Source organism: Cyclopterus lumpus, chromosome 1, assembly GCF_009769545.1.
Source record: "Cyclopterus lumpus isolate fCycLum1 chromosome 1, fCycLum1.pri, whole genome shotgun sequence".
In the NCBI taxonomy this organism is placed as follows: domain Eukaryota; kingdom Metazoa; phylum Chordata; class Actinopteri; order Perciformes; family Cyclopteridae; genus Cyclopterus; species Cyclopterus lumpus.
The window spans coordinates 10418781-10443827 of record NC_046966.1 but is presented as its reverse complement, the minus strand read 5'-3'; the positions used below and the strand labels follow the sequence as shown (position 1 = coordinate 10443827).

Here is a 25047-nt window from a genome sequence, read left to right as displayed (position 1 = left end):
CAGTAATGGGTGTGTTTCGTCTGGCCGTAAAGCGCGATGTGCGTTGCCATCGGAGACGCAATGTAGGAAGTAAATTCCACAGCTTACCGTTCTCGTTGGACAGCTTAAACTTAACGTTATATTACACGCCCGCTTGTATGTGTTGTGTCTTTTCTCCCGTTGTTTCGGAGTATTTTTTGACTTAAATAACCAACCCGAGCTGCTGTTACGGACACGCCAACACCACGGTCCCTGAAAAGGTAACGTTACATATCTTGACTGTAGGTGTAGCTAACGTTACATGTACAAAGTAATTGTTTGCTGTGTTAGCTAACACTTTACCGCACATAAACTAACTCGATACAATACAGTGTGAATGATTATCTAAAGTGTCAGAGTGTGTAGAGTCAGTGCCAACTCTACAGAGGTGTGCGAGCAGTGGCTACTCTCAGTTATGGACATGTTCTTCTACTTATTTCCATTAGCTAGTAATTGAATCCCCCTTAACTTTTAGGGTTTAACAGTCGATGAGCCGCAGTAGGAACCCCCCTCCCCGGGGTCAAGGGGCAGCGCGAGCCAAACAGGTAGCACCCGTCACATCTGATAATGAGATGTGTAAATGATATCTACTGTTATGTCAACAACAAGTATGATTCACCACCTCTGTCCCTGTTTTGACTTCTGCTGCGTCTCAGATGGGGCTGCTCCTGGACCTGTCCCCGGATGGAGGGATGGATGATGAGGGAAACGATGAAGAGCTGGAGGCAGAGCTTCTGAATCTGATGGGAGGAGGTGGAGGGAGGTCACAAGGGAAGAAAGGTGACGGCAAAGGTGAGAGAGTCTGTCCTATATCTAATTTATAGACATCTGTCAGCGTAAAGTACAGTTTTATCTTTTTATTCAAGTGGCAGTGTTTAAATGTCGATATACTACACTGTGCATGTGTGTCCCTACAGCTCCTGTTGCCATGGCGGATATAGAGAAAATGGCTGCACTTTGTATGAAAGACCTGGATGATGAGGAAATGTTAGATGAAGATCTGGATGATGATGAAGATCTGCTGGTAACACACTCGCACTGTTTTTGTCCTTTTCAAAGCTGAAACAATTTGAGAATTAATGGATAACTTGGCAGAAAATGTATTTGGAACTATAAAAAAAAAATGTAATGGTTAAAGCAAAAATGTCAACCATTGACTAGTCCCTGCTTCTCCAATGTGCTGAATCTGGAAGACTATCTTCTTGGGGTTTGAGAAATTGTAATGGGAAATTTCACCTCTTTTTGTCAGTACACAGACTACATTTAAACTTACATAATTAAACAGATTAACTGATAATACAAACACATTGTTAGCTGCATTGCTAATCCCTTTCATTCCATTTATAATATAACGGTGCATCTTAGCTGCTGAATTGCTTTAAATATCAGAATTTTATTTCTACTGCATACATTTCTTTGTCTCCGTACACAGGCAGAACTGAATGAGGTTTTAGAGGATGATGAGGAACAACCTTCTGCTCCCACCCCTCCTGCCTTCACCCCGACTGCTCCCAAAGCGAGCATCACATCCCACTCTGCTCCTCCTGCTGCTCCCGGTGGTGCAACTGGGTTGGAGTCTCTCATACTGGAGCGCATTGAAATGTATAAAACAGCCATTTCCAATGCTAAGGCTGCAGGGGAGACGAGCAAAGTTCGAAGATATGACCGTGGGTCAAAGGTAAACTGGATAAGGAAGAGGAAACATCCTCAGAACAAGTTGATCCCCATACAAATGTCAAAATAGGCCTCTTGTGAATTAATCTAAGACTTAATATTATAAAACATTGCAACTTTCTTAATTGTAATGCTACAAACATATGTTTATGATTTTCTTTTCTTCAACAATAGACACTGCAGTCCATGTTGACGTCTGTCAGGAAAGGAAAACCAGTCAACGAGGAGGAGATTCCGCCTCCAGTTGCTCTCGGTGGAAAGGCCAACGTCACAGACGAGTCTGAATTGATCAAGGAACGAGAACTGCCAGGGCCCACGCTGATGCCCTCTCCTCCCACAAACCAGAAACCTCTAAGGGAGGCTGCGCCAACAACTCCTAATGTGAAGCCACTCCATCTGACCGTGCCCCAAAAGCATGCTGTCGCTTTCACCCCGGAAACACCTGCAATCTCTCCCCTCACCCCTGGCCAGCCTGATGCAAAGCACTCAGGTAAACAGACATGATGACATACAGAGTTTACTGTGGAAGTCTCTTCACCTGCCATTTCTTCTCTGTACTGGATGTATAAGAGTAAAGATGTGGTGATATTGGTCCACTTTAATTAACACTCTAAATTCATTGACTCATTCGTCAGCTGAAAAAGTCATACAGGTCATCAGATTAGCACTGCCACTCCTATTTTTTTTTTCTTTGGCAATGGCTCGTTCCAGAGTACAATCTTACTGTCAAACGTAAAGGTTTTCTTTAGAGTATATCACCTGAAAACAGGACCGTAGTAATGATGAGCATAGGGAGCGGGTCCTTTGCACGCAGTCCGCCATGTTACACCACCGTTTTACTACAATTGCCCAGAACAGACAAACGCCTACAAACACTCGCTCTGGAGAGAGCCATGCACATATTTGTGTCAGCCACCATAGTTCTCCGACACACTTGGCACTAGGGATGGGTATCGTTGGGATTGTATCCATACTACTTATTGGTTTGCTTCTTTATCAATACTTTTATTGGGGTTTCTGTCGATAATAATACTTGCTTTTTAATGTATTATTTAAACAATAAATTGAGATTAGAATGTGTGTGTGTATGTCTATCTATATATATATATTCTTATCAACAGGGATATGCATTTTTTAATTTTTTATAATATAAACAAACTTAATAATTAACAAAATATTTATATATACTATTTGATAACTGCTCAAAGACACTTTAGCTCACAAATTTCACACTAAATGTAAATGTGATTGTCCTGAGATTTTAAACCAACAAGTCCTTTTTGTTTTGTTTTCTATCTAATTGTGTCTCTTTGTGCCCTCCCTCCATTCAGAGCTGAAGCAGGCAGTTTTGTCCAGACAGAGGGAGTATAAGATTGCTGCCATACACGCCAAACAGAACTTCCACATAGACCAGGCGAAACAGCAATACCTCACTGCCAAGGTAACATAACCAATGTCAATGTCATCAAATGAATACATCTATTTGTTTGTAGACTTGTATGTAGAAAAAGTCAATCCTAATGGAGTTGACCTTCTTTTATGCAGAAGCTGGACTTGCTGGTGGAGGCACTGGACAGAGGAGAACCAGTCGACCTGAGCTCACTACCTCCTCCTCCTGGTCAGTGTAGCCACTTGAAAGGAATACTTTACTGTAACGTTTTTGACTTTTGTTTCCATTACTCAAACACAAGCCTGATTTTATTTACAAAACATATTTTACTCTGATTGCTTCAAGAAGAAGGAAGCTCCCAAGAGATTGATGCAGATTAGTACTTTTTCTTACATTTGGAAGGTCATGCTCAAACTGGGTTTGTGCATATGTGTCAGTTTTATGGTATCCATTTATATGCACATGGCTCTTTTCCCATGTCTAGATGACAGCCTGCTTCTAACATTCTTTAGACATCACTGCTAAACCTCAAACTTGTACGTATTACTGATAACACAATATGTTTTATTCTCAAGAACCCATAGTTCTATCCTGCATCTTCCTGCCATTCTTGATGGGACTGAAATTGAGCTTGTTCAGTCTCATGAATGTTTAATTCCACATTAAAACAACAGGAAATAAATATTATATTCAGCACTGTGTACTGTATAAAACAGTTGGCTGGTCCTCACTAACAACAAAAAGAGAACTCCACACTATTTACGCCCATCGGCAAATACTAAACGTTGGATGACTTTTGCACCATATAAAGAGAATGATTTTTAATTCGGGATCCATTAAGGGATGTCTGTGATTGTTGATGACGCTGTTTGTAATATGCTTGTGTATACCTTGCTGTTTCTTAAATTATTTAAGTAAAGGCTATGATGATGATGATGATGATGATGATAATCATCCTATCTTGACCCCTCCAATGTTATCTGATCATTTGCAGGAGACGTAGTAGCAGAACACTGTGCACCTCCTCCTCAGTCTTCCTCTAAACCGGCTACCCCTACTGCACCTGCACCTGCACCTGTACCTGCACCTGCTGCCGGTAAGACTCCAGTAGCCCTGATCCTTCAGATGATCAAAGTGTTCAGCATTGAATTGTAATAATAAAGTGTCCGTCCGTCCGTGTGTCCTGCACAGATCTGCCTTCTCCCAGCAGTTTGGCAGAAGCCCTGCAGCAGAGGATGGACATATACAAGTCAGCAGCAGAGGGAGCCAAGAGCAAAGGAGATGATCGGAAGGCTCGAATGCACCAGCGCATTGTCAAGGTACACACCATGCATGCCCTTATATACTTATAAAATATGGTTGTAACTATTTTCAAAGCAAAAACTAAATCTAATGCAGCTTTAGATGATCTCAAAGATACAGCAATGTGGGATGCACCTTGTGCTCCTGGCTTTGTGCTGTTTGGTGGTGTGGTTTTCTCTTTCCCCTGAATAACTGGTGTGTTTTGACTGGAAATACCCTCTGTTGCTTTTACTGTTGCCACTTCTGTTGCTCATTTTACCTTCGAGAATAACCTGCAATAAAGTCTTGTTCTCTGAGAATTGTTGAAAGGCATTGTGGGCAAAATATGAAACCTTTCATTTTGAAGTTTGGCTGAGGTTGGGTAAATGAATACAACAAGAACATGAAAGAAAGGACACAATATTGTTGTGTGGCATGTATATTGCATTTATAGTAGTGGAAGCACATTGATCTCCATGTGGGAGTTATGCCTCCATCAGTATTGTTGTTCGCTTGAAGATATATTGTATTTCATCTGTTTTACAATGGTAATGTTAGATTTCATAACAAAAATCACAAGTCTTAAAAAAAGCAAGAATATGTTTAATAACTATTGAGGAATTTCTTAACTTACAGAGTAACAATATCCGGGTCTAATAATATCAGAGTATCCAAGCGTGGACTTCTCCTTAATAACAGAATTATCAATCATTTTCTTTGTTCTTAAAAGCAATACCAGGATGCCATCAGAGCTCACAAAGCTGGACGACCTATCACCTTGTCTGACCTACCTGTGCCGCCAGGTAACTTTCTCCCGGTGTGTTTCAGGATTGTGCCTCTGCTGCACTTCATAGTAAGTCAAGTGTGTGTGTTGCTCTTGTAGGCTGTCCTCCACTTCAGGGCTCAGAGGGGGGTCAGCAGAACTTCATGGGTGTCCTGGAAACGGCTATGAAAATAGCTAATCAGGATGCAGACTCAGAAGATGAAGAAGAGGATGAACCAAGAGAGGCTGCCAAGGTAAAAATAAATAACTAAATAAAGGTACCGATCTAGTTGTTGTTGTGCAGCCAAGAAATCTGATTGGTTGACTTTTTAAGCAAGGCGAGCTAAGTTTTATTGTCTGCAATGCCACCTTCTGTGTTAGGTTATTGAATTATTACTGTTTTCTCTGCTACACCTCCTGACTCTTACATTAACATCATGCTTCACAGTAAATCATATGGAAAGTATTGTAACAGTAACTCACTAAATTTAGTTAAGAAATAGCTGTTGAAATACTGTACCTAAACATGTGTATGTATGTTTCATGGCGTTTGTGTGATGAGCATTACATTACATTACATGTCATTTAGCTGACGCTTTTATCCAAAGCGACTTACAATAAGTGAGCACCCTTACCCTCACATTTTCTTTCCCAGCAGCCTGCAGTGTGTCCACTTGCCCAGAAAGCAAAGTCTCCAGCTCCTCAGGCCCCTGGAGGCCCCTCAGTTTCAAAACTGGGAGCTAAAGGTGCGTTCAGCGTGTTCTGTGTTCTGCCTGCCTGCATGTACCAAGTGTATCATACAAGGAGTTTGAGTGCTACACGAGGCAGAGTTTAACTTCTTTTTCTCTTAATTATCCTTGCAGCCCAGCAGCAATTGGATTTCCTGTTGCTAAGGCGACAGGCTTTTATGCGTGCAGCACTGCGCTCCAAACAGATGAAGGTAAGCTGTGTTTTGTTGCTTCTTCATATCTTTGCTGATAGATTCCTTGGCATCTTTGTGTTTTTGGTACACGTCTTTATTACAGCCACCTGTTGTTTAATTGGAGTCTTGAATCATCTGTTGAGTTGATGTGGTTCGACTGATGCACCTGCTGCTGTGTGATGGTTTGCAGGACATGACTGGAGCAGCGCAGCACCTCAGACATGCCAAGGGACTGGACCCCATGGTCACTGCTGCCAAGTCTGGCCTCCCTGTTGATATCAGCAAGGTCATAAATATATTCTTATGTTCAAATGAATGTCATACAAGAAGGTGTGTGTGTGTGGTTGTGGTTGTGGTTGTGTTGTGAGAGGGAGAGGTTGTCACAGGAGCAACCAAAAGTGTTAGGTGTGTTAACACAAAATGGGATAGAAGATGGAAGGAAGCACCTTTTGTGCTCATCACAGTCTCACTTTGTTTGTGTGAGAGAGTGAGTTTATTGGCGTTTCTTTTTCAGTGCCATTCCTCTATTAATATTTCATATAGCTGCCACTTCTCCCATATGACTTTCTTTCATTCTTCCTGACTTTTATTTTAATATCTTTGTTTCAAATAACCCATGTACTTCACTCTGACTTGGCTCCGCAGTGTAATTACCAGGAATATTAACTTTGTTAGTTTATCTTCTTTTATCTCCAGAATATCACACAAGCTTGGAACACATTTTCACAATTTCTAGTGGACAGCTGTTTTTGTTTCGCTCCACATTTGTAATTGTCTCCTTCCTGACAGATTCCCAGTGCTCCAGTCAGTGAAGAGGAGTACTCCTTGGCTCGCTCCCGCACCTCCCCTCTCTCCCCTCGCTCCAGTGAACAGTATCACGGCCTCATGGATCTTTTGCGGAAGCAGCATGAGGTCAGGACCCTCCGCTCCCTTCTTCTTTTATCTATTGTAGAAGAAAGCGCACCTCCTAAATCTTGCTGACTATGGCCTTAAAAGATTGTTCGTCACTTTTCTAGTTGTGCAGCTTTTTATGGCTATTGTCTGTTCTCGTACCAACGCCTTCCTTTGTTCTGTATCTCCACAGAAATGTTTGGGATACTCTCAACAGCTCACTCTCATGGGCAATGTGGCTGAGGCACTGAAGTAAGAGACCCCATTTTAGTATATTTGTGAATTTTGTTACACATGTTATCTGCAACCATAATATACATTTTGGTTGATACGTAATACAGTTTTTGGGGGATTTTTTCTCATCACAGATCACAAGCTGCAGCTACCAAAGACATCACAACTTTGAGATCAGATGATTGATTATTAATTTTATCATCATCATCATCATCATCATGTGCTAGAGACCAGTATTGTCAAATAGCTAACTCTGACCAACAGTCATGAGCCCAAAGTAATACATTTGAATCCCCTCAAAAGCTGAAAATATGCAAATTCTCACACTTGAGATGCTTATGTTTGATATGTACCTGCAAAACAACTCGGATTAGTATATTTACTGAAATACTACTTTATTTATTCAACCGAGCACATCACCGTAGTTGTTGAGTGTGTGTTCACCTTTTCCCACCACCTTAGTGTAACTTTGTCACACTGAATATTTTGCACCTTCTGCTCACAGATTTTTTCACATACATTTAATCATCACACATCATGCATTCCTTAATTGCTTACTTTTTCTTCAGTTCTACTTTAAAAAATATTGTCATTGCCGAAGAAAAGAAAATGACATTTTCACCTATCGAGCTCTTACATTTCTTAGGTTATAAAACACAGGAATACATTGCATGTGTCTGTTTGATCAAATAGAGCTAGACGGCACTATAACTGCTGTCTGTGCAGAGATCAGACCTGTGACCGCTCAAGCACCAGTCCATCCTGTAAGACCTCTTATGAGATACGATCAGTTGTGTGTAAGGCCATCTCTGTTTCTGACCAGGTTTGAGAAGCTCGTCGAGGAGGGTCTGAAGAACATCGACATACTGAAGAAGGCCCACGCCAAGGGCCAGCCAGTCCCCAAGTGCCGCACAGAGGAGAGGACCCTGAACACCGTCAAGTCAGAAACAAACATAGATAATTGATCATGATTGATAATGATATAATAATATTTAGTTATAATGTATTTTCTTTGAACGACTTCTTGTTCTTTATACATTTTTTTTTCAGCAATCCTTGCTGGTTTTAACATCCCTGAAATACTGATTCAAATTAAATTATTATTACTTTAGTTTTATTATTATTTTTTGAAAATAAATGTTTCTTTAGACTTTGCCTGATGAGAGCAGTAGATGAGTCAGATTGACTCACTCTGGCTCTACGCCTGATTCATACCGAGCTAACAGCTCGGGACTCATAAAACAGACTGGGATGCTGACTGGTTGTTGTCTGTCACTCTTAATGCTTTTTCTAAATGGCCATTACCCCGTTTTTTGTTGTTTAGGATCCACACCAGCCTGACACCAAATGACCTGATACTGTACATCAACAAAGGCATCAACCTACCATGTCCCTCCGGTACTGATGGCAGCTCTGCATCTTTGAAATAACCAGGCGGTAATGTGTCAAATGTATGTTCACGTACACCTACTCTGCCTTCAGGTGTCTCACCCAGCGAGCTGGATGCCAGTGTGAAGTTTGAGTTTCCATTTCCCAGTGCGGTAAGAATCTCTCTCACTCAGTGAGCAGAGTGTGGATGTTTCACTTGGTTATATCGAGATGTGTTTTAATGCAATAATGTATCTGCGCGTAGGAGGAGGCTCAGAGGGACAAAACGGGCACGGTAAAGAGCACCAACAACCCCGAGTTTAAAGAGAATTTCAAACTCAACATCAACCGAGCCCACCGAGGCTTCAAACGAGTCGTCCAGTCCAAAGGCATCAAGTTTGAAATCGTCCACAAGGGGTAAAAAACACAAACTGCTTTGGGACAGTATAAGTTTCCTTTTTTATCCTCATGATTTATGCTGTAAATGTCATGTCTGTTATGCTTTTGTCAGTTGTATTCTTCTCTCTCTATTTACAGAGGCCTGTTTAAGACAGACAAAGTTGTGGGCACTGCTCAGCTGAAGCTAGAGGCCTTAGAAAACCAATGTGACGTTAGAGAAATAATAGAGGTGGGTGTTGATAGCAAGTAAACAAATGCATATGTACATGTACACACCAGTTCTATCTAACGGTGTGTTTTATAGGTGATGGATGGACGAAAAGCTACAGGGGGCAAGTTGGAGGTGAAGGTAAAGATCAGAGAGCCTTTAACAGGAGTTGATCTCCAGCCGGTGACGGAGAAGTGGCTGGTTCTCGATCCGGTGTCCTCCCTTTCTCCTACAGAGAGACAAAAGGAACGTGTGAGTAGAGTAATCATTTCCCCCGACCTGCATGTGTGTAAAACTGAAGTGGAGCAAATCACTGTCCTTAGAGGACACAAGGAAGAACTCCTCACAAAGGCTCCATATGGCCGGGTCATGTTCGCACTTACAGATATGTGTCCTGCACATATTTGTCAGGACACAAGTGGCAAAGAATAGGAAATTGAGGTGAGGAAAACATTTTGTAACATTGAGGAACCAACGATGAGACAAGGTTAGATAAGTTTGCAAGATTTTAACTTCTTTCTCCAGTTCTCGTTTTTTATTCTTTACACAACTGCCTCGATAAAAACAAAGCCTTACCAGGGACGGGGGCTGCAAATTAGCTTCAGCTAGACGACGGTATCTGACAATGTTTATCTTTTTGGAAACAGACTTACATGCAGCATGTGACTTATGTATCGAAAAATCAGATCTGTAAAACTAGAAACTATGAAGTTCCTCAAATTAATACGTGAAACCAAAAAATGCCTTATTTCTTATCAATGGCACACGACTGAACATTTTCTCAACCAGCTGTTTATCTCAATGAACTTACTCCTAACATTGGTATAACAGTAGTAAATTAAATCTCCCATTAATTCACATTTTCTTTTGTAGAAATTCTGTTCAAATTTGCGCGACAATGCAGAATTCTCCTTGAATGGAAGTCTGCAGAGCCCCTTCATCCATACATGTCTTAAATATGTGATGCTCTTTCTTAAGCTGGAGAAAGTTAGATTCACTTTGAGGGGTTCGAATGATCAATTTGTTACAAAATGTCAACCGTTTAAATAATTCTTCAATGCCCTGGAGAGGCTTCCTATGGCTGAGGGACTTTAATATGAAGTGCTCACAGGCACTGAGTCGTGTTACTGCCGCTTAATCTACGGTCAACGCTATTATATTTGATCTATTCACTCACCTAATTATTTTATTTCATCCCATCCCAACCTGGTCTGTGCTTTGCTTTACAGGTTGAGGAAGGGGATTGGCTGGGATTGTTTGTTTGTAATGCCCTGTAGCTGCTGCAAAACATGAACAAAATATATCTTTAAATAAATAATTTGGCTGGCAATCTGATTTTAATAATAATAATAATGCATTTAATTTATATAGCGCTTTTCGTGATACTCAAAGACACTTTACATAACATAATTATAACATCCTAAAAGCTAACACTTTCAAGTATTGCGTTTTGTAACGGCTTTAAACTTGTGGTTGGACGACACACCAATTTGTCTCAAGCATAACCGAGACTACAGTCTGGATCTGATTAATATGCTGTCATCTTGCTGCCCCCTTTGCAAGCTCTACCTGCAAGAGTAACGGAAGCTAACACTATTGGCATTCAATAGATTGACAGTGTGAGTTCAGTGAAGTCTCCGTGTGTTTGTTTGTATGAATCAGGCTCCATCTCCTCGGCCTAAACCCAAACATGAAGCGAGCGGCAGGAGCAGTCATCCCAACAACTCTCCTCCACAGTACAAACTCCACAGCTTCAGCCTCCTCAACCACGACAGGGAGCGGCTGGAGAGAAAGGTATTTGTGTGTTTCTGTATGTGTGGTCTACGCCCGTCCCCAACATCCACTTCTCTCATGGGAAAGTCTCGCCAAGTCATTACGCCTGTGTCTCAGATTGCAGAGTATCGAAAGGCGCAGCAGCATCCCCCAGCTGACCTCGTCCACCAACACAAAGAGGTCACACACAGACTACAGTGGCAGAAAGCACAGCTGGAGCGAGCCTCCTCTGCTCTACTGACCGGTAACTCGCACAAAGAATACAAACGCGTATTTGTTTTACTACCACGTGTGATTATATGTCTCAGCCTCTCAAACACCTACGTCTTCCTTCACCACGTGTGTAGAGTATGAAAATGTGCTGCGGCGCTCCGTCCAAGGGTATACTGACTCCGTGAAGAAGCACTCCAGCCAAGGCAACAGGGTGAGTACAGTTGAACAGTGTGTGTGCGTGCATGGGCGTGTGCGTGTGTGTGTGGGGCCTTATGATGTAAAGTTTTTTTTGGCTTATTATAGGATGCTGCCAAGGATGCACTTGGCAGGTTGAAGATGGTAGAGAACGAGGTAAGGGTTGTCAATACCAACACATGTTTTATCATCATGTGGTTTTATCATCATGTGCAAATTACATATAATGTTATGTATTTTCTCCCTTCTTCAGCTGGAATCACTGAAAAGGAAACGCACGGGATGAGAAGACAGTAAGGGAGTGGAGACTTGGCTGAAGTACTGTTATATCATGTCTCTCTATCTCATACATACGAGTACACAAACACTACATTGGGGACTTTAAGCACCTTTAGCATGATTCCATGCTGCATGAACCAACTGGATAACTCTGTCAATTCTTTGTGGTTAGTCCCCTGCGAAAGTAATTCAAACAGAATAGGTAACTACAAAGGGACACAACAATGAAAATAAGCATTACAATGTGTCATACAGTAAAGGAGCAGGTTTATTTGCACTTAAACGCTCGAGAAAGCTGCTTCTGAAGCCTAACATGCATTACCTTTTCCCTGTTCATTTGGTATTGTAGAAATGATCTGTCGGAAGATTTATAAGTTTTACATTTGACACCAGCTCCGAGAGTCAGGTGGTGTCTGTAGATGCCCCAAAAACATGTGTTCTGAAGTGTCTTTAACCAATAGTGAGGAGTTTTTAACCCTTATTCCCATATTTTATGTGTGTAATGAGCTTAATCTAATCTGTCTGCTCCAGTGTTCCCAGATTACAGTAATCTGCTCCGTTTGGAGTGGTGTGATATGGGAATAAAAAAACGGGGCTTCGGGGCGCAGCAGCCTACATCCCATAATGAGGGATTAGTGTTTGTGTCACCAAGGAGACGACTAGATCAGACGTAGAGTCGCCTTTGGGGCTGGGGAGAAGGGGTGTTAGCAGCGTGCCATGATTGTGGCAGAAGCTTAGCTCTGCAAAAAGATTTCTTCTTCTTCTTCTTCTTCATCAGCTGTTTCTTCATCAGCTTTTTCTTCTTTGTTGTCCTTTTCATCTTCACTTTCTTCACACTAATTCCTTTGCATATATTCAAAGAGTATTTAGAGTCATGAGTAATAGGCAGCTCCACTTGGATTTCCCTTAAACTCTTAAACAATATTAAGCCCATTCTGCTGTCGATTATAAAATAATTATCAGCTGATGTGTCAGCGTGCTGCTATTTTGCACACATTTTGGCATGTGCAGTTTACAAAACCAGAATCTGTCCCACTGAGCTCTCCAGTAGCATCCCAGTGGGTGCCGAGTAGTCTACCCAAAGGAAGACAACCCAATATGTGGCAGTAAGGCTGGGTAATTGTTCATTTCTATTTCTGTTGCACCATAGACATCCCTGTCATAGGCGTCCTTGTCATTCCTCACTACTTTACACTCACTGAAGTCAGGGGTACAAAATTCAGACCAATCCTGTAAAACTTCATAAAATGCGTGAGAAATGCAGACGCCTTGAAATTAGTAATTTTGCCACAACAACTTTTGATGTACAACAACATGTATTCTTTATTCTGTTTAGTACTCTAGACAGATGTTTCCTGTGTGTTTGGCTGCTAAACTGACAGCAGTTGACAGCAGATGCTGGTGATCCTTATTGATTGCATGCAGCAAGATGGTAGCAGGTGACTTTAAATGAGCCTTGCTGTCTGTTTTATTTTAATTTGAGATCTGTTAACAGTAGTGACACAGCAGTGAATCATGTGTTTGTCCTAATCCACCACTGCCTCACCCCATTAGCAAATAATCCTGGTTAAAGTTGACCTGATAAGGCCTTCCACCGTCTGTGAGGATTTTTATGTAACATCCCTTCCCCCACATTTTATTATTTTTTTATCTATCGGGAGAAGATATTTTCTGACTCTTTGTAAGTGGTATGGTGTTTTCGATCAACTGATATTCATTTGGATGGACACGGCAGTGGAAGGGCTGATGACTGCTTATATCAACTGTGTGTGTGTGATTGTGTGTGTGTGTGTGTGTGTGTGTGTGTGATGCACACAACTTTACCTCCTTAACTACAAGTCATCATGTTGCATTATTCAGTATTGCAGTGAAGATACATATTTATTTGAAAACCTGTGCATTAACGATGAAGTTTAAGATTATATAAATTTGACAAAAAGGAAAGCAGAGTCAATGGATTACACAACTCAAGCAAATGTCATAGGTCTACTAATTAGTTTTTCATACTTGACAGATATTAATGGAAACCGATGGCTGATTATTCAACATTTGTTAAACACAGCAACATTTTTTTTTTGTGTGGAAAGGCTCGCTGTGATGCAAACTATATGTGCATTGAATGGGTCTAAAACATGGGAAACCACCAGTTTGGTCCTTTTAACAGAAATTCACAGTCATGTAAAGAATATGACTACGTAGATCTGATATAACTCTGTGTCGCTTTAACGCCGTTAAACACACTCTCAGAAACCCTTTCTTTAGATCCAAAACCTTTAACCCCATGTCACCTGAGACACACACACTGCTGCCACATCACCCCACTGCTCGAGTAACCTCATGGCCTCTGAGGCTGTCCTGTTGTCATGCCAACGGGCTCATCAGCATTCAGTGTGGTAGTTCGATGGTCAGGACCCGGGGAGAGGGACATATTGTTAAAGTTTGTCCTGCTGGTGACTCACTCCTCTCACAAGACACCACGCACACACGCACACACTCATTAGTATATATATGTGTAAGTGTATTTGTCTTTCTCCTCTGTTTGATATGTCATCGGGCTGCACGCCATTTAAAAAAGAGACATTTTGGTGGATTGTTTATCATTGTTCATATTCTGTCATCTGCTGCAGTAAATGTAATCATCTGGGTGTGGGGGGGGGTGTTCTTCTATTAATGCATTAAGGGCAATCAATATATTTGTATACAATATACAGCATAATATAATCTGTCTCTATTTTTGAATGCAAGTCATGGTGATTTGTGCAGCTCGAACGGGGAATGTATGATGGCCTGATTGTTAAGGCTTTATTGTGTTCTGTTTGAGGTCATTGTTGAAATGAATAAAATGGTAAAACAGCACTGGATTTGTGTCTTCATTGAACCAAAACATCCTCACCAGATTTTTCCGATTTCGAATCATTTCTGAACAACATAGAAGTTTAGAACATGTGAACTTTTAAATCGTTTTATCAGCTTGACACCTCAAAACTCATTGTGATTTTGTAATTGTAATATCTTGAGAGTGATGACATATTTCAGAAGTATACTACAGCAAAGTTTGTAAAACATGGTTACAATTCAATGGATTCTCATGTTCTCAATGTCTGTGATTGAAGTTTGCAGAACTTTTTGTACAGCATACGATCCAAATCCCCCAAAAAGTGTGAAAACATCTTCCTAGTATTAAGATCCAGGAGAAACACAGCAGACTGAAACTGGAAGTCATTTTTGATTGAACTGGGTGTAACTGAAAATGATATATAAAATAGTGACTTATTTGGTGTAATAACGCTTTATGGTCATTTTTGTATTTTCACCATCAGATATGCAAACCCAGTTTGTGACAACGACTTTCCACTCCAACAATTTTCTCCTGAGTAGCTTTCATAAGGCACAATGTTGGTTGGTTTTGTAATAATGAATACTATTAATTATCACATAGCAGTTCGGTTTGTGGTAGGAAGTAAAACCAATATCATCAACCAAATTTGAAAAACAATCAAATGAAAGACGAAATAGATTTATCTTTTTACAGACAATGCTTGCAGTTTTTGTGGGGGGGGGGGGGGGGCTCGAGGCGTTGGTGTTATGCTAATAACGTGTTTGAATGTGAAATTTCCCCTGACAAAGGGAGAAACGAGGAGAGGGGGATGGTGCCCAGGAACACAAGAGGGAGTCTTGGTAAAATTGGACAAACCCGCGAGACTTTGGTGGGCGTGGACACAGAGACGAGGGCTTCCTGCTCGGGTGAACACGTGGTTCCGTGTCTGCGTCCCCGCTTGTCTGTCAGTGTGTGAAGGTTTCCAGCTCTTCTCTCACTCCTCTCCCCATCTATCCTCCCGTGCAACACAGCAGACCTCCTCCTGCCTTTACTCCGTCCCACCCACCCGCCCGCACCTCCTCCTCCTCCTCCTCGCTTCTTCTCCTTGCGACGGCTACCGGGACTGCCGACAGCCAGGCCGCCGTCACTCCAACGTGTATCCGCTCAGACAGAGAGGGACAGAGAGGAGCAGCGTATTTGAAAGTGTGTGTGTGACGAGAGTGTGAGTGAGAGAGTGCGTGTGCGCGCGCCCGCCCGCAACCAGTCCCCCTGTGTGTTATTTCTCCCACCATCGCGCCTCGTTTTTCGGTCATGACGCTGGAAGCGATCCGCTACCGGTCCGGGTCTCTGCAGATCCTCAACCAGCTGCTGCTGCCACACCAGACCGTGTACGATGAGATCCGCTCGGTGCAGGACGCCTACGAGGCCATCAAGTCCATGAAGGTACGGAGCTCCTTTCTTTCTCTCAACACCCTCCCCCCCCCACCCCCCCACCCTTCTCAGGGATTCCTCTCCCACTTACCAGGCGACCCGCATGCCCGCTGCTTGTGCATTTATTCCCGTCGTGCGTGTCATTTTCTTCGTCGGGTCTTTTGTGCTCCACCGCTGCACGCATGTGTTGCCATATGCCTTCCGCGGAGCTCCCGCTGTTGGCCTGTATTTTTGTTTTGGATGCACCTGCAGCACCCCCCCCCCCCCCCCCCCCCCCCCCCCCCCCCCACACACACACACACACACGCACACACAACCATCCTTTATGTATAGTTTTCACATTGTCATGTGCGACAAACTAGACATCTGCACACAGCCCACCCACCCATGGAATAATATGCCCCCCTCTTTCTTTGGGAGAGATTATTGATGAATTATTAATGACCTTTGCCAGGGTTTTTGTTCGAGTTTGGGTCTCGCGATGCACTCAGTGACACCTCCAGCTCGTTTCTCCCTCCACATCTGAAAGCCGGACACAGGGATGCTCAGATAGTTGCGTGTTCAAGTTCTCCAACAGCCAGGGACATTTTCACTTATTAGGGCTGAGCAGATATTCACTCTTTTGTCCTCTGTCACACACACACACACAAGCTACACTTTTGATTGTGTGTGAGTGTGAGACAGAGTGAAGGAATGTTTCATAAGCGGAGAGGGTGATGTCATGATAATAATAGAGTCTAATGGTAGAGGGAGAAGACGGATGATATCATGTTTGGCTCATTGATCTTCCACTTACAACTCTGTGGTGGAAAGACCCTAACAAACATTGGGAGAAATCTGTTGGAAGTTGGCATAGAGATCAAAGATGAAGACCACCATGTGATGCTGACTCTCCTCCTCCTCCTCCTTCAGGTGCGGGGCGCCCCGGCAATCGCCATCGTCGGCTGTCTGAGCCTGGCTGTGGAGTTGCGGGCAGGCGCCGGGGGGGATGACCCTGTGACCTTCATCAGGGAGTCTCTGTGTCACCTGACTTCAGCTCGGCCCACCGCCGTTAACATGGGCCGCGCCGCCCGCGAGCTGATGGAGTTTGCTGAGAACGAGAGCATGGAGAAGAACTCGGAGCAGCTCAGAGAAAGGTGGGCTGGTTAGAGGACGATGACCGCATTGTTTGAGGGTTGGTTTGTGGTCATTTGATTAATTGAAACACTGATTTAAGGATGGGTGTGGGTGTTTCACGTTAACACTCACAGACCCTTTCTTAAGTGATGGGGGACAAAATTCCCAATCCTTGTTCCATGAAAAAAAAAAACACATTTCAAAATCCAACCAAAGCTGATAACATTTTTAATTAAGTGACATCAAATGGGGTCTTCAGAAGTTGCTGTATTTTACTATTCTATTTATTTAAACATTGTTATTAACCCATGACTGGAGCGCAGCAAGGATTCCTTGTCTGAGGAAACGGAAGGACTAAAAAGACAGTGACTATGAAAGATATGCATCTGACTTATTAGCCTATCTTGTAATTGCAGATTTGTTTTGTAATGTTTGTGTTTGACTAAATTGCCACAAACACAGTCATTTGGGGCCTACTGCAAATGTTTCCCACGAGTCCGCCTAGTCTGTGAATAATTGCCTTGTTTAGAGCACAGATTAAATGTATTAACGTTCATCCATTCCCACTGACATACTGGTCATAGTTCAGCATTGATAGTTAATTTGCTCCACAGGACTGTTGATTAGAGCTGCACAAGCAGGAAAGGAGCAGAACACATGACGTTTTGACAGATGTTGGTGTAAAAATAACATCCAGGACAATAGTGGCAGTCATGTTGGGACAATAAATCAATTTCTGGGTAGAGATGCACTCATTCAGGACGCTGGATAGATATAGGCTCAAATATTTACTTTATTAAGCATATTTGGTATCAACCAGGTGTGACCAATCCACATTTGATACAGTTTCTCTTTTGATGTCGTTATACAGGCCAGCTTCTGATATGCAGTCCTTTAGTTACAGCGGGCAAACAACTTCACACCACAACAGTCCCTCATGTTGGATCACATAACGATGATTTAAATAAGTTCCACGAACTGAGTTATACAGATTTTAAATGTGGGGGAAATAAAACCTCTATCAGCATATGCCCTGAGTTGAGAGATCAGAATATGTACCTGGAAAAAAAAGAAAAGTTGGATCGATGCTTTGGAGATTGAAACTACTCTGAACGGAGCACAAACACGTTGGGTTGAAACTAGTTGTGAGTTGAACGAGGAATGTTTGTGAAACGGATGGCTAAGAAAATGCAGAGTGGCTCAAATTATATATAATGGATTAACCGAGTAAACACAAAGAAGGATGACATGAGAAAAAATATGCTGCAAGGAACGATGAGGTAAGAAAAAGATTATGAATTTGAGAAAGGGGCACAGGGAAACGTGCAGACATATTGTAACTGCAGACCTGATGGACACATTAAGTTCACAGTGGCAGATGGAGCCTCCTCTAAATTCCCACCTCCTCTGGGCCCCCTCCTACAGTGTAATTGCCTGGATCGAAGACATGCTGGAGCGTGACGTCAATGACAACAAGAAGATCGGTAACTATGGCGCCCAGCACATCCTGTCTGGCGTTCCGAGGGCCTCCGTGACCATCCTCACACACTGCAACACCGGCTCGCTGGCCACGGCTGGATACGGGACCGCACTCGGTAGGACTGGAGCCTCGGCGTGAGGAGAGGGTGAAATATTGATGCCGTTGAGACCTTAATAACGACTGTTTGTGTGTAGGTGTGGTGCGAAGCCTCCACGCACTGACTAGGCTGAAGCGCGTGTATTGCACAGAGACGAGGCCGTACAACCAGGGATCCAGACTGACGGCTTATGAGGCGGTAGCAGAGGGAATCCCCGCTACACTCATCACAGACAGCATGGCAGCCCTCACCATGAGAGAAATGGACATCACAGGTGTGTGTTTGTGTGCAGTGTCTTGTCTCTTTTTCAAACGTTCTTCTTTTATTAGCACTAACTTTCTTTCCATCATCTTCTCTTTCTCAGCTGTGGTGGTGGGTGCAGACAGGGTGGTTGCTAACGGCGACACGGCCAACAAGGTGGGCACATACCAGCTGGCCATTGCCGCAAAGCACCATGGGATTCCCTTCTATGTGGCCGCACCCAGCACGTCATGCGACCTGAGCCTGGAGAGTGGCAGGGACATCATCATCGAAGTGCGTCCCCCTGAGGAGCTCACCAGTATAAACGGAGTCCCCATTGCTGCCCCAGGTAAGAAGTGAATTATGATGTTGGTGTTTTTTTACAAGGGGTTGGGGGGAGGGCGAGGCACAAAAGTTGTTTTTAGAAGTATAAAATGACAGGAACGGGTACAAACTGTGAGTTCGAGAGAGGAACACTTTCCGGCTTGGAGAGATGGATCAGCGTGGCCCAGTTCCAATGTTTCCTAAGCCTTAAGCACTGAACCCTCACAGACTTTGATTGACGTCACTTGCCAGTATCGGAGTTAAAGAGGGTGCAAGGGCTCCACATGCTGTCTGAGAAAGGGGGCAAAGGCATGTCTCTGGCCAGTATAGTGTTGGTTGGTAAAGTTATTGTCTTGTTCTTATCAAAACCTGTTCATGAGATCTCTTTCAATGTTTTGAGTTCCTCATTAGTTTGATGTCTTTTTTTATTAGATAGTGACTGTCGAGAGATGGGGAATGGCATACAATAAAGGTCCCAGCCCAGATTTAAACAAGAGATGCTACATTTCATAGTCAGCGTCTTAAACTCCGAGACCATAAGTGTTTCCCTGGTCATTGTTTTTAACATTGTAATGCTATGAATTGTGGGTAAGTCCCCCAAGAAAGTCTGCATAATTGCATTGAACCCTGAACCCATACAGACTGATGCATCAGATTCTACGAGTCCATAAGAGCAAACATTGTGGCCCCAAAGGCCTTAAATCCTCAACCCTCAAACATCTTCAAGGCTGTTTAACATCACATTGCTATGAATTGTGGGTAATTCCCTTAGGCAAAGTGCAGAAATGCGGATTTACAGAAAGTATTCATAAAGGGCTCAAAATGTCTGCGAGAGACTCAAACAGTCGACGGTGGGATAGAACTAAACCCTCAGACTTTGAGAGAGCCTCAAAGTCTGAGAATGTGGAGACTGGGTTTGGGCCTGCGTGTGTTTTAGGTTGGTTTGTTAGCGCTGAATTGAGTCATTCAATGTCTAATTACGTTGCCGGAGCAGAGAGGTGTTTAGTGACATCACAGTAATTAAAGAACACATTTAATGAGCACACTGGCCCCCGGAGGAGGATGTGTGCTTGAACATTACGTTTCTCCTCTCGCACACTCCTCTGGTCCTTCTTGTACATGGCAATTAATTGAAGCGTTGCCTGTGTAGCCAAAGACTGAAATAGGGTATTCCTCTCTGCCATTGAGCTCCAAAGATGTCAAAAAACTATTTTAGCAGTTTAGCTCAAGCTAATGCTTGAATAGATGAAGTTGGCTATGAAACTCCTGAATTGCCAATTAATAATGGATAAATTATAAATCGATGATTTAAAATAAACAAAAATGAATGAATAAACAGTTGATATAGTTAATAATAAATAATATAGCGATAATGGTTTAAAGAGTTTGCTCAAAGTATCCGATAAACAGTTTGTTTTAATTAATACATAATCAATTGAAATAGTTGGCTAACAATGGGTAGCTGGTGAATTAGCTAAATTACATAATGGTTAAAATAAACAGCTCAAACTGATAGAATAAAGTTATTTTAGGTATTTATTTATTTCAAACGGGTGGTTGAAATTAATGGATACAAGTTGAAATAGCTGGTGAACTGACTAGACATAATAGGATAAATGGCTAACTCGGATAGCTTAAATTTAATATAAATGGCCGTGTAGATGAATGGTTACTTAAGGGGGTTCATCTGCTGACCACTGATCTCGAGTAATTTTGTTTTGTAACATGTCACTTATTCCCGCCTGTTTACTGCAGGTATCGAGGTGTGGAACCCGGCCTTCGACGTGACTCCTCACCAGCTCATCACAGGAGGCATCATCACAGAGCTGGGAGTCTTCCTCCCCTCTGAGCTCCAGGCAGCGCTCACCGGCCGCCTCACTGCCCTCTAGATCCACTCAGCCCCACTTGCTGGTCCGTGTGCACCACTGCACCTTAACGTCACACACTCAGACACTCATTTCATCACAGAACACACACACACTGTCATTGTTGTGCTTTAGTTTTTGGTCGATGCACAGTCACTGCTACATGTCAGTGGTGCACACAGAAGAAGAAACGTTCTTCAGTCTCTCTCACACACACACACACACGCATTCACTGCAGGGAGTCAAGCAGACACACATGTGCAGTCTCCCCTTTCTTTTATGTCCCGTTTGTTTTCTGTGGTGTGATCATTTCACCTTTTCCTTTCCATCTTTCCTTCTCTCTTGCTGCCTATTTCTTTTTCTAAGTAGCTTCTGCAACAACAGATAACTCTCAGCTGGACTCGATCCCATCAATTCTATTTGGCAAAAAACATATGAAGTAATTCTACAAAGGAATAAACTTCCAAAAAGTCTGTTTCTTTAAGAGAAGTAGTGTTTTTTTATCAGCCATGGTTTCTAAAATGCTGCTACCCACTTGTAAATATACATATTCTTGCTGGTAGTGTGTACATATGTAGAAAACTAACCCCTGCTAGTGAAATGTACTGCTATTTTAACCAAAAATGTGGTTGTTTGAAATCAAATTTGACATTTAAAAAAATGTTATATTAACATTTAATTAATTTTGTTCTGCATAGAAACCTTTTGTAGAGGAATAATCCAAATTAATAATTCAAATACATTTTACAAGCAGATTTTAGGGACATGAACAGTTAAGCAAAAGTTAAAGCGAAATACTTTTGTATTTCGCTTTAACTTTTCACCCTGTGCGGCAACATTTTGAATTGACCTTTTTAAGTCAGCTGAAGCCTATGAAAAATACATGGCTGTATTTTAACCTTACTCCTTGTTTGTATCCTGCTATTCCCAGTTGTACTGTATCATACCACACCTGTTCTCTCATAATGTACTTATATATATGTAACCATAATTATTTCAGCACCATACAGATATTCACCATACTGCACAGGATGCTCTGTAAGAATGAGGAGGGGGAGGGGAGTGTGTCTTTTTTTTTTGCCATAACAGCTTTAGCTGTGATCTCAGAGGTCTGTTATGCTGTTGTGTTTGTGTAATACAGGCATCACCATTAAAGGAAGAGTTCACCCCAAAATGAAAGTTTGGTCATCTGCTCACTTGCATGTCAGTCAAGACTTAACTAATGTTTGTGCACAACAAAATACCAGCTTCAGGCTTATCTCAAGTTACTTAAAAAAAAAACATTGTTTTACATCCAGGAAAAATTTAAAATAATAATATTCAAACGATAACTTAATATCTTGATATTTTTAGAAGCACTCTGCTTGCCACTGAAGGTGTGTTTAACTAGATTTTAATCAGAACAATAGAGTGTCGTTCAACTCTGATGGTTCACGCTTTTGCTTCTTTCAGTTAATTTGTGGTTTAGTTATACAGACTTTTAACTTTACTGTTTAATTTCACTCGTGGCACTCCTTACCCTCTTAAGAAGCTGTGGTAAACCCACTTTACACTCCCCGTTTAGCACCAAACAACTGACGGACACAGTAAGTGACTTACTAGTTTATATTCTCCTCAGGAGTTGGTGGAGACCAAATGAGAGCAAATATTGCACATGCCTGAACGATTATGTTGCTCTGTCCACAGGATGTGTGAATAAGCAACTGTTTGCTCACATGCCTTAACTGTATATGTGGTAATATGTCAATGTTGTCTTTACACCTTGTTGTGTTGCCCCCAGGTGGCCAAAAAAGCAAATAATACAGACTTAAAGTTCCATAGTCTTGACATTATGCAGGTATTTGAAAGTGTTTAAAGAAACATGCATCTATTTAATTTGACTTTTTTTATATTTGTAATGGGTTTGACTTCAGTTCCTCAGAAGTCTATGACGGGAAATATGAGGCCAACGAGTGAGGCCATACACACTTTGGCAATAGTCAAAAGGTTGAGATGAGCAGAAGATGACTATCTTTATTTTGAGGTGAACTATTCCTTTATGATTATGGGGTCTTATCCACACTGCCGAGAGCTCTGCAACACCAACAATCAGAATGTAATATTTATTTTGTGAGGACATATTTTATGTTTTGACTGATTAATCCCTCGTAACTTCATGAGAGGACACGAAGACTTGTAGGTCTACACAAACGGCTTTTCTCCTTAATATCCATTTCGATCCCTCTTAGCTACGAGTTTAACTCTTTGAGGTCCTGAAGATGGCAGAAAAAATCTTCTGAATTATCTGATTTGTGTAGTGCTGAAATGATAAGTTGTGTATATCGATCATCAATTGTAGTGCTACATTTGCACACTTTTCGACTTCCTAGTTTAAAATAGCATTGCAGCAACCTGTTTTAATACCTGACATTGACCTCATATTTACCCATAACCAGTAGACTGTTATTGTAGAAGGTGTGTGACTGAGTTCCTGCACTTCTGTCACCTGGCCAGTGATCATGTAATGCCACTGTTGTTCTTAGAGGCTTCTTAGAAAAGTCGTAAATATGTCGATCTGAGTGGGACACATCTACTCACTGCACTGAATGTCACTGGGCCAGACTCGCCCACACTGCTCACTGCCTTACAGGTGCAGCACCGATATAACTCCCTGATGTGTCATGACCGAAGAGACAGCCGCCCCCCCTGCCCTTTCTTCACCCTGGTTTATGTCATGTAGCCAGACCGCCATCTCGCCAATCCCACAGATATCTGGAGAAGAGCTTGGTCAGAGATTTGGGAACATAATCGGCCTTCTTGACACCCATTCTGACCTCAAACACCGCCCTTGTGGACTTGTCATTTACTTAATTCATTTAAACAGGTGACCAATACACAACTTTACCCACTATATAGGACCACTGAGAGTTCAAGAGCAAAGACCCTAAAATAGAAAAGCTTAATGTCAATACTAATTGCAGTATCCATAGTATCATTGTCCAAATATTGCTGTAATATAAGCTATTTTTTTCCTTCACTCTCCATCTTCCCCCTCCTTCCACTCATCAAACCCCAACTCACAAAGATGCTGTTGGGTCACACACAAGCATGAAAGACACTTGTGCATTTGAATATTATTTATTTTGTACAGTTTAAGACATCACCTAATTGGGGGGCAAATTTAGACAATGTTTCAGACGTATGTAGCAACTTTTGTGGCCGTCAGATCCGCCAGGTATTTTTCGCTCTAAATCTTTAAGAGGTATGAGATTTTGGTTTGTCTATACATCATGATTCTAACTGTTTGGCTGTGTTTTTTTAATATTATTTCATGACGTTGTGATTCCTAGTAACTAGGCCATTAGTACACCACACTGGGGAGGCCTCCTCAACCATACACACTACCTCTCCGTCTTTCTACACGGACTCAAACACGGAAATGCATGAACACATGCACTTAACGTGCCAGGCTGCAGCAAAGCAGATTGACAGATTGTAGAAGAAAAAAATCACATCTCACTAATGTTTGTATCTTGAACCTAAAGTGACATCATTTTTGGCAAGGCTTTTAGTCTACCAAAGTAGCCTAGATTTAGACCAATGTGTAGTGTTGTGTTGCAGCTGAATACACTATGTTTTTACACCATGCTTTTGAAGCACAGCAATATAGTACTCCTTTTAAAAAGATGTTCCACCAACCTCAAGACACCCAACACACCTGACAAAGGTGCCAAAATTCAGCGCCGCTTGCCACGTATTTTCCACTTTGATTTAATTCATCAAAGCAGGTGTATCTGTATTAATTCTCAATGATTAGTATGGCCTGCAATTAGGATGGAAGGAGTGTTGTTCAGATGGCCTCTTTAAGTGCAAGTATGTCATTGTTGTTATTTATCACTTTATTTGGGTTCATTTTGTAATGTGGAAATGGTTCAAAACTGGATTTTTTAAATATATATGTACATGAATATAATGCTGTAAAGTGCAGTCATGAATTACGAGATTTCTCTTTCACATCAATAAAGTAAAAAGAATAAAACCCCACAGTGAAATAAATGAGTCTTTTGTCTGTCAAGCACACTGCATTAA

General features: G+C 42.0%; 2 protein-coding genes across 4 annotated transcripts; both read left to right on the top strand.

Moving 5' to 3' along the window:
- The first annotated feature begins 47 nt into the window (after nt 1–47).
- cc2d1a (coiled-coil and C2 domain containing 1A) lies at nt 48–14464 on the top strand. Of its 3 annotated transcripts, none has more exons than XM_034532142.1 (28): nt 48–239; nt 494–563; nt 675–810; nt 936–1042; nt 1451–1696; nt 1867–2182; nt 3024–3133; nt 3238–3310; nt 4077–4178; nt 4274–4401; nt 5094–5166; nt 5247–5380; nt 5785–5872; nt 5990–6066; nt 6239–6334; nt 6838–6960; nt 7133–7191; nt 7997–8113; nt 8498–8571; nt 8656–8714; nt 8807–8958; nt 9079–9169; nt 9245–9400; nt 10811–10942; nt 11039–11165; nt 11269–11345; nt 11438–11485; nt 11583–14464. In XM_034532142.1, exons 2-28 carry the CDS (start codon nt 507–509, stop codon nt 11613–11615), a joined length of 2991 nt encoding a protein of 996 aa, XP_034388033.1. In that variant the 5' UTR covers nt 48–239; nt 494–506; the 3' UTR covers nt 11616–14464. The 3 variants fall into 3 exon arrangements, 2 of the variants coding, with proteins under 2 accessions (XP_034388033.1, XP_034388023.1); XM_034532132.1 differs by having other exon boundaries at nt 5782–5872; XR_004609464.1 differs by lacking the exon at nt 11583–14464 and having other exon boundaries at nt 5782–5872; nt 11019–11165; nt 11438–11477.
- Nucleotides 14465–15329: 865 nt separating this feature from the next.
- Nucleotides 15330–25007, top strand: mri1 (methylthioribose-1-phosphate isomerase 1). The gene is made up of 6 exons (XM_034541296.1): nt 15330–15869; nt 16770–16993; nt 18399–18568; nt 18648–18824; nt 18915–19139; nt 20870–25007. The coding sequence occupies exons 1-6, from the start codon at nt 15738–15740 to the stop codon at nt 21001–21003; spliced, it is 1062 nt and encodes a 353-aa protein (XP_034397187.1). The 5' UTR covers nt 15330–15737; the 3' UTR covers nt 21004–25007.
- The last annotated feature ends 40 nt before the right edge of the window (nt 25008–25047 follow it).